This window comes from Oncorhynchus tshawytscha, unplaced genomic scaffold (genome assembly GCF_018296145.1).
Source record: "Oncorhynchus tshawytscha isolate Ot180627B unplaced genomic scaffold, Otsh_v2.0 Un_contig_15041_pilon_pilon, whole genome shotgun sequence".
In the NCBI taxonomy this organism is placed as follows: domain Eukaryota; kingdom Metazoa; phylum Chordata; class Actinopteri; order Salmoniformes; family Salmonidae; genus Oncorhynchus; species Oncorhynchus tshawytscha.
The window spans coordinates 42,501-59,674 of record NW_024608372.1 but is presented as its reverse complement, the minus strand read 5'-3'; the positions used below and the strand labels follow the sequence as shown (position 1 = coordinate 59,674).

Sequence of the window (17,174 nt, the reverse complement as noted above, 5' to 3'; positions counted from 1 at the left end):
ACACACACACATATCCCCACATTGAAAACCCCCACAAACATACCTGTTCATCTAGATATCAGCATAGAATCTTACTGGCACATAAAACTCAGTAACACCAAAAAAAGGTGATTGGCTACCCACAACAGGTCACAAAGACATGGACCAATGAGAGAAGAAGGACATTAGGGGTTGGGTGGGGCTTGTTCTGGTAAAATAGGAGGATCCATAGAAATTCAATTACTAGAGTGATTTAAACCCAACGTGCACTTTTGTGCGGATCACATCCTTGATGCATTGTGGGTAAATGATGACTGACTCAGGGGCAGACTGGGACCATAAGTCCAATAAGCACAAACAGGGCAGAAAAACTGTTTCCCGGGAAACGCAAAGGTGAACGTTCTCATTGGACAAATGCAGGCAGAACCTCTGGTCACTTCTGTTGTCTAGTTCTGTGTCTAATGAACACCACCCAGGGAGTAAAAGGCACCGTGTTGAGCCCAGTTGGCAAAGGAGTGTCCCAAATAGCACCTTATTCCCTAGATAGTGCACTACTAGGCGCGGTTGGTAGCCTAGCGGTTAGAGCGTTGGGCCAGTAACCGAGAGGTTGCTGGATCGAATCCCCGAGCTGACAAGGTAAAAATCTGTCGTTCTGCCTCTAGGTAAATCCTAACTGGCATAGTTTAAATAAAGGTTCAACATCTTCTGACCAGAGATAGGCTCTAGATAAGGAATAAGGTGCAATTTGTGACGCAGATAATTTACTCTTCTGCTTCCTCCTCGTCTTCCTTCCTCTCCACTCTTTTCCTCTCTTCTCTTAACCCTGATTGGCTGTGAGGTGGTGGAGTGGGCGTGTCTTTATGTACAGACACGCCTCTTATCGTCAAACAGTCTGCGGACGGTATAGACCTGAGAGAGGAGGAACAGACAGTTAGAGACAGATGTTACCTGAGTGACTGATTACACTAGTATAGTGTGTCTATAACTAGTGTGTCTACAGGTTGTCCTAGTGTGTGTGTGTGATAACTAGTGTGTGTGTGTGATAACTAGTGTGTGTGTCTATAACTAGTGTGTGTACAGGTGTGTGCTAGTGTGTGTGTCTATAACTAGTGTGTCTACAGGTTGTCCTAGTGTGTGTGTCTATAACTAGTGTGTCTACAGGTTGTCCGAGTGTGTGTGTGTGTATAATCTGTGCGAGTGCGACCCCCATCATAACTACAGACCTGCCAACCTTGAATCATTTTAATGAGAACCACTTGCGGTGCCCCCGGCCCACATGAAGACACGCGACCCCCACACTGCTCAAATCAAACGCACCTTTTAGCACTATAATGATGTTGGCAGAAGACCCCCACACTGCTCAAATCAAACGCACCTTTTAGCACTATAATGATGTTGGCAGAAGACCCCCACACTGCTCAAATCAAACGCACCTTTTAGCACTATAATGATGTTGGCAGAAGACCCCCACACTGCTCAAATGAAACGCACCTTTTATCACTATAATGATGTTGGCAGAAGACCCCCACACTGCTCAAATCAAACGCACCCTTTAGCACAATAATGATGTTGGCAGAAGACCCTCACACTGCTCAAATCAAACACACCTTTTAGCACTATAATGATGTTGGCAGAAGACCCTCACACTGCTCAAATCAAACACACCTTTTATCCCATAATGATGTTGGCAGAAGACCCCCACACTGCTCAAATCAAACGCACCTTTTATCCCATAATGATGTTGGCAGAAGACCCCCACACTGGTCAAATCAAACGCACCTTTTAGCACAATAATGATGTTGGCAGAAGACCCCCATACTGCTCAAATCAAACGCACCTTTTATCCCATAATGATGTTGGCAGAAGACCCCATACTGCTCAAATCAAACGCACCTTTTATCCCATAATGATGTTGGCAGAAGACCCCCACACTGCTCAAATCAAACGCACCTTTTAGCACATAATGATGTTGGCAGAAGACCCCCACACTGCTCAAATCAAACGCACCTTTTAACACAATAATGATGTTGGCAGAAGACCCCACACTGCTCAAATCAAACGCACCTTTTATCCCATAATGATGTTAGCAGAAGACCCCCACACTGCTCAAATCAAACGCACCTTTTAGCACTATAATGATGTTGGCAGAAGACCCCCACACTGCTCAAATCAAACGCACCTTTTAGCACAATAATGATGTTGGCAGAAGACCTGCCAAATCAAACGCACACTAATGATGTTAGCAGAAGACCCCCACACTGCAAATCAAACACACCTTTTAGCACTATAATGATGTTGGCAGAAGACCCCCACACTGCTCAAATCAAACACACCTTTTAGCACTATAATGATGTTGGCAGAAGACCCCACACTGCTCAAATCAAACACACCTTTTAGCACTATAATGATGTTGGCAGAAGACCCCCACACTGCTCAAATCAAACACAGCTTTTAGCACTATAATGATGTTGGCAGAAGACCCCCACACTGCTCAAATCAAACACACCTTTTAGCACTATAATGATGTTGGCAGAAGACCCCCACACTGCTCAAATCAAACACACCTTTTAGCACTATAATGATGTTGGCAGAAGACCCCCACACTGCTCAAATCAAACACACCTTTTAGCACTATAATGATGTTGGCAGACACTATAATGATGTTGGCAGAAGACCCCCACACTGCTCAAATCAAACACACCTTTTAGCACTATAATGATGTTGGCAGAAGACCCCCACACTGCTCAAATCAAACACACCTTTTAGCACTATAATGATGTTGGCAGAAGACCCCCACACTGCTCAAATCAAACACACCTTTTAGCACTATAATGATGTTGGCAGAAGACCCTCTATAGGAATGGTAGATTATAGACCCATCTTTATTCAAAGACTGAATCATGGAGACTCTTACTGACAGGCTGCTTCGCCTGATGTATTGTTGTCTCTACCTTCTTGCCTTTGTGCTGTTGTCTGGGACCAATAATGTTTGTACCACGTTGTGTTGCTACCACGTTGTGTTGCTACCACGCTGTGTTGCTACCACGTTGTGTTGCTACCACGCTGTGTTGCTACCACGCTGTGTTGCTACCACGTTGTGTTGTTACCACGCTGTGTTGCTACCACGCTGTGTTGCTACCACGTTGTGTTGCTACCACGCTGTGTTGCTACCACGTGTGTTGCTACCACGCTGTGTTGCTACCACGCTGTGTTGCTACCACGCTGTGTTGCTACCACGCTGTGTTGCTACCACGCTGTGCTGTTACCACGTTGTGTTGTTGTCTTAGGTCTCTCTTTATGTAGTGTAGTGGTGTCTCTCTTTATGTAGTGTTGTGGTGTCTCTCTTTATGTAGTGTTGTGGTGTCTCTCTTTATGTAGTGTTGTGGTGTCTCTTTATGTAGTGTTGTGGTGTCTCTCTTTATGTAGTGTTGTGGTGTCTCTTTATGTAGTGTTGTGGTGTCTCTTTATGTAGTGTTGTGGTGTCTCTCTTTATGTAGTGTAGTGTGGTGTCTCTTTATGTAGTGTAGTGTTGTGGTGTCTCTTTATGTAGTGTTGTGGTGTCTCTTTATGTAGTGTTGTGGTGTCTCTTTTATGTAGTGTTGTGGTGTCTCTTTTATGTAGTGTTGTGGTGTCTCTCTTTATGTAGTGTTGTGGTGTCTCTTTATGTAGTGTTGTGGTGTCTCTTTATGTAGTGTTGTTGGTGTCTCTTTTATGTAGTGTTGTGGTGTCTCTTTTTATGTAGTGTTGTGGTGTCTCTTTTATGTAGTGTTGTGGTGTCTCTCTTTATGTAGTGTTGTGGTGTCTCTTTATGTAGTGTTGTGGTGTCTCTTTATGTAGTGTTGTGGTGTCTCTCTTTATGTAGTGTTGTGGTGTCTCTCTTTATGTAGTGTTGTGGTGTCTCTCTTATGTAGTGTTGTGGTGTCTCTCTTTATGTAGTGTTGTGGTGTCTCTTTTATGTAGTGTTGTGGTGTCTCTTTATGTAGTGTTGTGTGTGTCTCTTTATGTAGTGTTGTGGTGTCTCTTTTATGTAGTGTTGTGGTGTCTCTCTTTATGTAGTGTTGTGGTGTCTCTCTTTATGTAGTGTTGTGGTGTCTCTCTTTATGTAGTGATGTGGTGTCTCTTTATGTAGTGTTGTGGTGTCTCTCTTTATGTAGTGTTGTGGTGTCTCTCTTTATGTAGTGTTGTGGTGTCTCTCTTTATGTAGTGTTGTGGTGTCTCTCTTTATGTAGTGTTGTGGTGTCTCTCTTTATGTAGTGTTGTGGTGTCTCTCTTTATGTAGTGTTGTGGTGTCTCTCTTTATGTAGTGTTGTGGTGTCTCTCTCGTCTCCACAGGAGGCCGTCATTGTAATAGGAATTTGTTCTTAATTGACTTGCCTAGTTAAATAAAGGTTCAATAAAGGACAAATACAATCAAACTCAACTCTGGACCTCTTAGGGTCAGAGTTGAATTCCCTGTACTAGGTTATGTCTGTGTTCTGGACCTCGTAGGGTCAGAGTTGAATTCCCTGTACTAGGTTATGTCTGTGTTCTGGACCTCGTAGGGTCAGAGTTGAATTCCCTGTACTAGGTTATGTCTGTGTTCTGGACCTCGTAGGGTCAGAGTTGAATTCCCTGTACTAGGTTATGTCTGTGTTCTGGACCTCGTAGGGTCAGAGTTGAATTCCCTGTACTAGGTTATGTCTGTGTTCTGGACCTCGTAGGGTCAGAGTTGAATTCCCTGTACTAGGTTATGTCTGTGTTCTGGACCTCGTAGGGTCAGAGTTGAATTCCCTGTACTAGGTTATGTCTGTGTTCTGGACCTCGTAGGGTCAGAGTTGAATTCCCTGTACTAGGTTATGTCTGTGTTCTGGACCTCGTAGGGTCAGAGTTGAATTCCCTGTACTAGGTTATGTCTGTGTTCTGGACCTCGTAGGGTCAGTTGAATTCCCTGTACTAGGTTATGTCTGTGTTCTGGACCTCGTAGGGTCAGAGTTGAATTCCCTGTACTAGGTTATGTCTGTGTTCTGGACCTGTACTAGGTTAGGGTTCTGGAGGGTCAGTTGAATTCCCTGTACTAGGTTATGTCTGTGTTCTGGACCTCGTAGGGTCAGAGTTGAATTCCCTGTACTAGGTTATGTCTGTGTTCTGGACCTCGTAGGGTCAGAGTTGAACTCCCTGTACTAGGTTATGTCTGTGTTCTGGACCTCGTAGGGTCAGAGTTGAACACCCTGTACTAGGTTATGTCTGTGTTCTGGACCTCGTAGGGTCAGAGTTGAACACCCTGTACTAGGGTATGTCTGTGTTCTGGACCTCGTAGGGTCAGAGTTGAACACCCTGTACTAGGGTATGTCTGTGTTCTGGACCTCGTAGGGTCAGAGTTGAACACCCTGTACTAGGGTATGTATAGTGATAGAGTTATGTCTGTGTTCTGTTCAAATTTGTGCAGGTTGGCAGGTCTGTAACTAGGAGACTGGTACAGGACCAGAAGGAGACCCTCTACAGGTTGTCCTAGTGTGGGGGTGTGTTACCTGAGTTAGAGCGACCCCCAGCATTACAATGAGACTGGTACAGGACCAGAAGGAGACCCTCTACAGGTTGTCCTAGTGTGGGGGTGTGTTACCTGAGTTAGAGCGACCCCCAGCATTACAATGAGACTGGTACAGGACCAGAAGGAGACCCTCCACAGGTTGTCTTCTAGCAGGTTACGGTCCCTGGCCTCAAACGCTCTCAGTACCGTCTGCATCTGACCACTTCTCTCTAATCGACGGTGTACTGAGTCTATTGACTCCTGGAGGGGAGGAGGGGAGGGAGAGAGGAGGGGGAGGGAGAGAGGAGAGGAGGGTGGGGGGGGAGAGGGTGGGAGAGAGAGAGAGTGGGGGAGAGAGAGGGGAGGGGGAGAGAGAGGGGGGGGGGTGAGGAGAGAGAGAGAGAGGGGGTGGGGAGGGAGGAGGGGGAGAGAGAGAGAGGAGGGGGGTTGAGGAGAGAGATAGGAGGGTGGGGAGGGAGAGGGTGATGAGGAAGAGAGAGGGTCGAGTTTGAAAAGAGGAAAGGTACTGTGTACATTCATTTTTTTCTCTCTTCAGTTACAGCGAATGTGTTGAAGACATGGTCATCCATCCAATAGCCTACTCACCCTAATGTCCTCCAGCTTGTACTCCAATAGGCTCTCAGGCTCTCCAAGCCCCGCCCACTCGTCATCCCCGCCCACGTCGCCCGGCTGTCCCTCGATGATGACCTGCATTTTTACACACACACTTCATAGTATCTTTATTTACATTTGATTAAATTAGCAGATGCTCTCATCCAGAGCGACTTACAGAAAATCAAATCAACCAATTAAATAAGATATATAAATACAAATAAACCTCAAAGAAGACCATCTTCTCAGAGAAGCGGCTGAAGCTGTTGTCAAAACAGATCTGGTAGTCTCCTTCCTCCGTGGGTTCCACCCTAGAACAAAACAACCAATCAGAGGCGCTGACACAGAGAAAGCAACCAATCAGAGATGTGGGCACAAAGCCAACAAAAAAAGAGAGGGAAGGGGAGAGAGCGAGGTCAAAAAAACACAGGGTGATCTGAGGTTGAATTGTGACATCACAGAAGCAGAGAAATAGACCAATCGCAGAACTAGAAGAGATGTTGTGCGAGTAGATTGGACCAATGAGAGGCAGCGGTACTGACATGTGGACTCCGTCTGAGCGGCGGAACTCAGAGATGAGCTGGAATCCGTGAGGAGAGAGAACGGTGAAATCTACATCCATACCTGCACCGGCTATCACCTGGAGAGAGGAACACACACACACACACACACAGCAGAAAGGTACTTTTACAACAGCTATAGACATGAGTCACACTGCACGTCAGAGAGCTAGGATATGAAACATGATGTGTGCGATAATGTTACCTGAGTAAAACAGGATGTGTACTCAGTGACGTGAACCCCTCAATGGTGCAGGTAGAAATAGAGGAAATAGAGCTGACAGGATCTCCTATTCTCTCTGACAGATGATAGAAATGTGTTGAACAGAAACTATCTGAACCTCCATTCTCCTGAGAGGCCACAGGGGCTCTGGTCACAGGTAGTGCACTACATAGGGAATAGGGATGCAGACGACCCCTATCAGATAGGCCTAATCTCTACAGCATAGTGGAGGATCCAGGTTCTGTAAACTGTTTCTCTGTCCCCTGTATCTGAAATCAGATGGACACACTCTCACACCCTCACGTCATCACACAAGGAAGACAAAACACAAACATGGCTGTTCTTGAGTGAGTCTTATGTGAGTCTTATGTGAGTCTTACTGGCACATAGAACCCATCTATACATGAACAGTCTGACGTTACAGGACAAGGTTGTATGTCGTAACATTCAGTCCTTCACTGGTGCTGAACACACACACTGCCTGAGAGGGGTTACACATCACACACACACTGCCTGAGGGGTTACACATCAACACACACTGCCTGAGAGGGGTTACACATCACACACTGCCTGAGAGGGGTTACACATCACACACACACTGCCTGAGAGGGGTTACACATCACACACACACTGCCTGAGAGGGGTTACACATCACACACACACTGCCTGAGAGGGGTTACACATCACACACACACTGCCTGAGAGGGGTTACACATCACACACACACACTGCCTGAGAGGGGTTACACATCACACACACACTGTCTGAGAGGGGTTACACATCACACACACACTGTCTGAGAGGGGTTACACATCACACACACACTGCCTGAGAGGGGTTACACATCACACACACACTGCCTGAGAGGGGTTACACATCACACACACACTGCCTGAGAGGGGTTACACATCACACACACACTGCCTGAGAGGGGTTACACATCACACACACACTGCCTGAGAGGGGTTACACATCACACACACACTGTCTGAGAGGGGTTACACATCACACACACACTGCCTGAGAGGGGTTACACATCACACACACACTGTCTGAGAGGGGTTACACATCACACACACACTGTCTGAGAGGGGTTACACATCACACACACACTGTCTGAGAGGGGTTACACATCACACACACACTGCCTGAGAGGGGTTACACATCACACACACACTGTCTGAGAGGGGTTACACATCACACACACTGTCTGAGAGGGGTTACACATCACACACACACTGTCTGAGAGGGGTTACACATCACACACACACTGTCTGAGAGGGGTTACACATCACACTGTCTGAGAGGGGTTACACATCACACACACACTGCCTGAGAGGGGTTACACATCACACACACACTGCCTGAGAGGGGTTACACATCACACACACACTGCCTGAGAGGGGTTACACATCACACACACACTGCCTGAGAGGGGTTACACATCACACACACTGCCTGTTACTGAGAGGGGTTACACATCACACACACAGAGGGGTTACTCACACACACACTGAGAGGGGTTACACATCACACACACTGCCTGAGAGGGGTTACACATCACACACACACTGTCTGAGAGGGGTTACACATCACACACACACACTGCCTGAGAGGGGTTACACATCACACACTGCCTGAGAGGGGTTACACACACACTGCCTGAGAGGGGGTTCATCACACACACTGTCTGAGAGGGGTTACACATCACACACACACTGCCTGAGAGGGGTTACACATCACACACTGTCTGAGAGGGGTTACACATCACACACACACACACACACTGCCTGAGAGGGGTTACACATCACACACACACTGCCTGAGAGGGGTTACACATCACACACTGCCTGAGAGGGGTTACACATCACACACACACTGTCTGAGAGGGGTTACACATCACACACACACTGTCTGAGAGGGGTTACACATCACACACACACTGTCTGAGAGGGGTTACACATCACACACACACTGTCTGAGAGGGGTTACACATCACACACACACTGTCTGAGAGGGGTTACACATCACACACACACTGTCTGAGAGGGGTTACACATCAACACACACACTGTCTGAGAGGGGTTACACATCACACACACACTGTCTGAGAGGGGTTACACATCACACACTGCCTGAGAGGGGTTACACATCACACACACTGCCTGAGAGGGGTTACACACACACACACTGTCTGAGAGGGTTACACATCACACACACACTGCCTGAGAGGGGTTACACATCACACACACTGCCTGAGAGGGGTTACACATCACACACTGTCTGAGAGGGGTTACACATCACACACACACATCACACACACACTGTCTGAGAGGGGTTACACATCACACACACACTGTCTGAGAGGGGTTACACATCACACACACACTGCCTGAGAGGGGTTACACATCACACACTGCCTGAGAGGGGTTACACATCACACACACACTGTCTGAGAGGGGTTACACATCACACACACACTGTCTGAGAGGGGTTACACATCACACACACACTGCCTGAGAGGGGTTACACATCACACACACACTGCCTGAGAGGGGTTACACATCACACACACACTGCCTGAGAGGGGTTACACATCACACACACTGCCTGAGAGGGGTTACACATCACACAGAGGGGTTACACACACACCTGAGAGGGGTTACACATCACACACACTGTCTGAGAGGGGTTACACATCACACACACACTGTCTGAGAGGGGTTACACATACACACACTGCCTGAGAGGGGTTACACATCACACACACTGTCTGAGAGGGGTTACACATCACACACACACTGTCTGAGAGGGGTTACACATCACACACACACTGTCTGAGAGGGGTTACACATCACACACACACTGCCTGAGAGGGGTTACACATCACACACACACTGTCTGAGAGGGGTTACACATCACACACACACTGTCTGAGAGGGGTTACACATCACACACACACTGTCTGAGAGGGGTTACACATCACACACACACTGTCTGAGAGGGGTTACATCACACACACACTGTCTGAGAGGGGTTACACATCACACACACTGTCTGAGAGGGGTTACACATCACACACACACTGTCTGAGAGGGGTTACACATCACACACACACTGCCTGAGAGGGGTTACACATCACATACACACTGCCTGAGAGGGGTTACACATCACACACACACTGTCTGAGAGGGGTTACACATCACACACACACTGCCTGAGAGGGGTTACACATCACACACACTGCCTGAGAGGGGTTACACATCACACACTGTCTGAGAGGGGTTACACATCACACACACACTGTCTGAGAGGGGTTACACATCACACACACACTGTCTGAGAGGGGTTACACATCACACACACACTGCCTGAGAGGGGTTACACATCACACACACTGCCTGAGAGGGGTTACACATCACACACACACTGCCTGAGAGGGGTTACACATCACACACACACTGCCTGAGAGGGGTTACACATCACACACACACTGCCTGAGAGGGGTTACACATCACACACACACTGTCTGAGAGGGGTTACACATCACACACACACTGCTGAGAGGGGGTTACACATCACACACACACTGCCTGAGAGGGGTTACACACACACACACACTGCCTGAGAGGGGTTACACATCACACACACTGCCTGAGAGGGGTTACACACACACACACTGCCTGAGAGGGGTTACACATCACACACTGTCTGAGAGGGGTTACACATCACACACACACACACACACTGTCTGAGAGGGGTTACACATCACACACACACTGCCTGAGAGGGGTACACATCACATACACACTGCCTGAGAGGGGTTACACATCACACACACTGCCTGAGAGGGGTTACACATCACACACACACTGCCTGAGAGGGGTTACACATCACACACACACACTGCCTGAGAGGGGTTACACATCACACACACACTGCCTGAGAGGGGTTACACATCACACACTGCCTGAGAGGGGTAACACTGCCTGAGAGGGGTTACACATCACACACACACTGCCTGAGAGGGGTTACACATCACACACACACTGCCTGAGAGGGGTTACACATCACACACACACTGCCTGAGAGGGGTTACACATCACACACACACTGCCTGAGAGGGGTTACACATCACACACACACACTGCCTGAGAGGGGTTACACATCACACACACACTGTCTGAGAGGGGTTACACATCACACACACACACTGTCTGAGAGGGGTTACACATCACACACACTGTCTGAGAGGGGTTACACATCACACACACACTGTCTGAGAGGGGTTACACATCACACACACACTGTCTGAGAGGGGTTACACATCACACACACACTGCCTGAGAGGGGTTACACATCAACATACACACTGTCTGAGAGGGGTTACACATCACACACACACTGTCTGAGAGGGGTTACACATCACACACACACTGTCTGAGAGGGGTTACACATCACACACACACTGTCTGAGAGGGGTTACACATCACACTGACACACACACACACTGTCTGAGAGGGGTTACACATCACACACACACTGTCTGAGAGGGGTTACACATCACACACACACTGTCTGAGAGGGGTTACACATCACACACACACACTGTCTGAGAGGGGTTACACATCACACACACACTGTCTGAGAGGGGTTACACATCACACACACACACTGTCTGAGAGGGGTTACACATCACACACTGCCTGAGAGGGGTTACACATCACACACACACTGTCTGAGAGGGGTTACACATCACACACACACTGTCTGAGAGGGGTTACACACATCACACACACACTGTCTGAGAGGGGTTACACATCACACACACACTGCCTGAGAGGGGTTACACATCACACACACACTGCCTGAGAGGGGTTACACATCACACACACACTGCCTGAGAGGGGTTACACATCAACACACACACACTGCCTGAGAGGGGTTACACATCACACACACACTGCCTGAGAGGGGTTACACATCACACACACACTGCCTGAGAGGGGTTACACATCAACACACACACTGCCTGAGAGGGGTTACACATCACACACACACTGCCTGAGAGGGGTTACACATCAACATACACACTGTCTGAGAGGGGTTACACATCACACACACTGTCTGAGAGGGGTTACACATCACACACACACTGCCTGAGAGGGGTTACACATCACACACACACTGCCTGAGAGGGGTTACATCACACACTGCCTGAGAGGGGTTACACATCACACACACACTGTCTGAGAGGGGTTACACATCACACACACACTGCCTGAGAGGGGTTACACATCAACACACACTGCCTGAGAGGGGTTACACATCACACACACACTGCCTGAGAGGGGTTACACATCACACACACACTGCCTGAGAGGGGTTACACATCACACACACACACTGCCTGAGAGGGGTTACACATCACACACACACTGCCTGAGAGGGGTTACACATCACACACACACTGCCTGAGAGGGGTTACACATCAACACACACTGCCTGAGAGGGGTTACACATCACACACACACTGTCTGAGAGGGGTAACACATCACACACACACTGCCTGAGAGGGGTTACACATCACACACACACACTGCCTGAGAGGGGTTACACATCACACACACACTGCCTGAGAGGGGTTACACATCACACACACACTGCCTGAGAGGGGTTACACATCACACACACACTGTCTGAGAGGGGTTACACATCACACACACACTGCCTGAGAGGGGTTACACATCAACACACACACTGCCTGAGAGGGGTTACACATCAACACACACTGCCTGAGGGGTTAGGGGGGTTACACATCACACACACACTGCCTGAGAGGGGTTACACATCACACACACACTGCCTGAGAGGGGTTACACATCACACACACACTGCCTGAGAGGGGTTACACATCACACACACTGCCTGAGAGGGGTTACACATCACACACTGCCTGAGAGGGGTTACACATCACACACACACTGCCTGAGAGGGGTTACACATCAACACACACACTGCCTGAGAGGGGTTACACATCACACACACACTGCCTGAGAGGGGTTACACATCACACACACACTGCCTGAGAGGGTTACACATCAACACACACACACTGCCTGAGAGGGGTTACACACACACACACTCACACACACACACCTGAGAGGGGTAACACATCAACACACACTGCCTGAGAGGGGTAACACATCACACACACACTGCCTGAGAGGGGTAACACATCACACACACTGCCTGAGGGGGTAACACATCAACACACTGCCTGAGAGGGGTTACACAACAACACACACACTGCCTGAGAGGGGTTACACATCAACACACACACTGCCTGAGAGGGGTTACACATCACACACACACTGCCTGAGAGGGGTTACACACACACACACTGCCTGAGAGGGGTTACACAACAACACACACACTGCCTGAGAGGGGTTACACATCAACACACACACTGCCTGAGAGGGTTACACATCAACACACACACACTGCCTGAGAGGGGTTACACATCAACACACACACACTGCCTGAGAGGGGTAACACACACACACACACACACTGCCTGAGAGGGGTTACACAGCAACACAACACTCACCTGAGAGGGGTTACACAACAAACACACACAGCTGCCTGTAGCCTGGGGGTAACTGAACACACACACTACACTGCCTGCAACCCAATGCTCTGAGCTGAAGTATGGCACTTATATAGCTCTGTAAACTCCACTAGAGGGACTCTCCCACTGAACAAACAGACTAGAGCTGCCTGTAAACTCCACTACAGGGACTCTCCCACTGAACAAACAGACTACAGCTGCCTGTGGACGGACTGGGATCAGGCTAGCTACCCTCCAAGTGTGGACGGACTGGGATCAGGCTAGCTACCCTCCCCCCTGTGGACGGACTGGGATCAGGCTAGCTACCCTCCCCTCTGTGGACGGATCAGGCTACTACCTCCCCTCTGCCTGGACTGGGGCTAGCTACCCTCCCCTCTGTGGACGGACTGGGATCAGGCTAGCTACCCTCCCCTCTGTGGACGGACTGGGATAAGGCTAGCTACCCTCCCCTCTGTGGACGGACTGGGACAGATAGGCTAACTAGCCTATAGAACGAAGACACATATTGATAGATATGACCTAATTGAGAGAGTTGTTGGAGACTTTTGTGTCAAGATGTAGGTGAAGTGGTAGAATTAAGCAATAAGGCCCAAGGGGGTGTGGTATATGGCCAATATACCATGGCTAAGGGCTGTTCTTATGCACGAAGCAACACTGAGTGCCTGGACACAGCCCTTAGCTACCCTACCCTCTGTTGCCTTATTGCTATTATAAACTGGTTACCAACGTAATTAGGAAAGCAAAAAAAAAAAAATGTTGGTCATACCCGTGGTATACGGTCTGATATACCACGGTTGTCAGCCAATCAGCATTCAGGGCTGGAATCACCCAGTTTATAATGATGTATTTGTAACACTTACACTGGCTAAATCTCTGTAGAGTGGAAGACGAGAGATGGAGAGAGAGACATTCATAAAACACTATTTAACTGTACAACTGACCAGGTATCCCATTTTCTCCTCTGGGAGAAAGATACAACGTGGTTATAGCTATATGGTTCACCTGCATCATACGAAAGGTTAGGTTATAGATGGGGATACTCCTGCAAAACAGCATCCTTGCTTGTACGGCTTCAAGTAGTCTCTCTCGTGTGTAGCCTGGGACAAGTGTCCTACACAGCATACATGCGAAAGGGCACAACCAGATAGCTTGCTGCTGTGGCTCTCACCTTAACTAGCGAGTTAGCTAGATAACGTTACCTGGCGCGACTAGCCTGCTGCTGTAGTTAGTCATCGCGGGAGGCGAACTGAGAATAGCATCATTGTCACAGCTAGCCTTTTCTGGGACTGTATCGTGTTTACATTTAGCTAACGTTACTGCTCACTTCTGTGTTGCGATATGTTGTTGCTCGCCAATGCACACACTAAGACAGCTAACCCACTAGTTAGTTCACCTGATACTCCACTTCCATGGTAACGGTCCTCGCAGCCGTTTGGAAAAAGCACTCGGTTCTTCCGGCCGGTAAGATAAAGGTGAACTCGCTGTCTTGACTGTGGCCGAAAGCACGAATGGTTTCAAGACACGTCGCTACAACTAACGCCATGAAAACACATGTGGTGCTGCCTCGTCCTGTTGTCCGACGTGTGTCCATGGCGATAAATGAATTAGCTTCCTCGATGTGCTGTGATATGATAGCTAGCTACGTTATCATCCTGGCTAGCTAGCTAGCTAACTTCCAATAGCATGTTTCTATGTTCCGCAACAGCTGTTGAACTTTTCCGATCAGACGATTGGCTAGAATATCCGTATGACTGATTCACTGCTGGACCAATCGCCGACGGTGGAATCCTTGCTGGGGACGTTCTGTTTGTTCCCCGTTCTAAATAAATGATGAACTAAGTTTTGTGCCTCTCTCTACCCTCCAAAAGCGCTACAAATGTGTACAATGTCATTTCATATATTTCCAGATGTTTTTTTTGTGTTTTTTTTTTCTCCTCGATTTAGGATAGACACTTCAAAACCTCTTTTTCTTATTATTTGTTGTTTGACTGTCCTTTTTGCCACTTATGATTGTGTTATTCAATGCGTTTCTATGGGCTTTCGGAGTAAAGGCCAAAATCAATATTTTATCAAATATTTTTTTAATATATTTTTAATATGACTAAAGGGGTCCTAAAATTCGAAATCTAAAAGCTAAATGATACATAAAATGACAATTTTAAAACAATTCCATGTCAGATTAACAACCCCCCCCCTCCTCAATCCCAAACGTTAAAGACTCTAAATAATTATAAACTAAATTGGAAACTTGTAAATTCACGAGTTGAATTAAATTGTACACATAAACTAAGCTGTAGCCTCATGAACACGGACAGAAGCCCTTCTTTGCTCTTCATTTGAAAAGCCGACATTAAAACAATTTTTGTTAAAAATAGATGGCGATGTTGTAAACAGATTTTGCTAACATGCTCCAATAATAACACCTAACACGCCTATTTAAATGAGATAACTTATCAGTGGAAACATTTGAATGGTTGCTGCTGTAGATTGCAGAAAATCAACGTCATTTGTGGCTTCTCACCGGGCACACTGTCTTTTCAATGACATGACGTTGAACCGCCGAGAAATATACATTGAATTGACTTCTGTTCCCAGTGGGTTCTGACTCATTCTGAGACGGTAAGGTCCTGTTCCAAATGGAACCCTATTCCCTATATTGTGCACTACGTTTGACCAGGGCCCATAGTCAAAAGTAGTCAACTGCATATAGGGTGCCATTTTGGGATTGAACCGAAATATCAGCAAGTCTCAACAACTTTGACAAGGACAGAGAGAGTTCTAGTAGCTAGTAATGGAACGGAGCCTGTCCTTGTTCTATTACTGTGGTGGACCAGAACCTGTTTTAGTTCTAGTACTGTAATAGACCAGAGCCTGTCCTAGTTCTATTACTGTAGTGGACCAGAACCTGTCCTAGTTCTGTTACTGTAGTGGAACAGAACCTGTCCTAGTTCTAGTACTGCAATGGACCAGATCCTGTCCTAGTTCTATTACTGTAGTGGACCAGAATCTGTCCTAGTTATATTACTGTAGTGGACCAGAACCTGTCCTAGGTCTATTACTGTAATGGACCAGAACCTGTCCTAGTTATATTACTGTAGTGGACCAGAACCCGTCCTAGCTATATTACTGTAGTGGACCAGAACCTGTCCTAGTTATATTACTGTAGTGGACCGGAACCTGTCCTAGTTATATTACTGTAGTGGACCGTAACCTGTCCTAGTTATATTACTGTAGTGGACCTGAACCTGTCCTAGTTCTATTACTGTCATGGACCAGAACCTGTCCTTGTTATATTACTGTAGTGGACCAGAACCTGTCCTTGTTATATTACTGTAGTGGACTAGAACCTGTCCTTGTTATATTACTGTAATGGACCAGAACCTGTCCTTGTTATATTACTGTAGTGGACCAGAACCTGTCCTAGTTATATTACTGTAGTGGACTAGAACCTGTCCTAGTTCTATTACTGTAAGGGACCAGAACCTGTCCTAGTTATATTACTGTAACGGACCAGAACCTGTCCTACACTCTTCCTCCTATATTCTTCTGTCTTCAGTCATAAAGTCATTTATCTTATTTCCTGGTGAATGGTGAGGTGCTATGAAGTCTCTGTTGACGGAGTTCTGAAATACTGTGGTGTTTGTTATGTTCCAGGAGAAAAAG

At 47.5% G+C, this 17,174-nt stretch overlaps 1 protein-coding gene and 1 long non-coding RNA gene across 3 annotated transcripts; both read right to left on the bottom strand.

Annotated features, from left to right (window-relative positions):
- Positions 1-6: 6 nt before the first annotated feature.
- Positions 7-15,290, bottom strand: tmed1b (transmembrane p24 trafficking protein 1b). 2 transcript variants are annotated; one of them, XM_042313088.1, is made up of 7 exons: positions 14,905-15,290; positions 6,640-6,737; positions 6,324-6,408; positions 6,092-6,193; positions 5,625-5,746; positions 5,487-5,532; positions 7-888 (listed from the first exon to the last, which is right to left on the bottom strand). In XM_042313088.1, exons 1-7 carry the CDS (start codon positions 15,100-15,102, stop codon positions 838-840), a joined length of 702 nt encoding a protein of 233 aa, XP_042169022.1. In that variant the 5' UTR covers positions 15,103-15,290; the 3' UTR covers positions 7-837. The 2 variants fall into 2 exon arrangements, with proteins under 2 accessions (XP_042169022.1, XP_042169021.1); XM_042313087.1 differs by lacking the exon at positions 5,487-5,532 and having other exon boundaries at positions 5,579-5,746; positions 14,905-15,287.
- On the bottom strand, positions 4,865-5,480 carry LOC121843482. The gene is made up of 2 exons (XR_006081586.1): positions 5,057-5,480; positions 4,865-4,988 (listed from the first exon to the last, which is right to left on the bottom strand). It is a non-coding gene; the product is annotated as an uncharacterized LOC121843482 (long non-coding RNA).
- Positions 15,291-17,174: the final 1,884 nt, after the last annotated feature.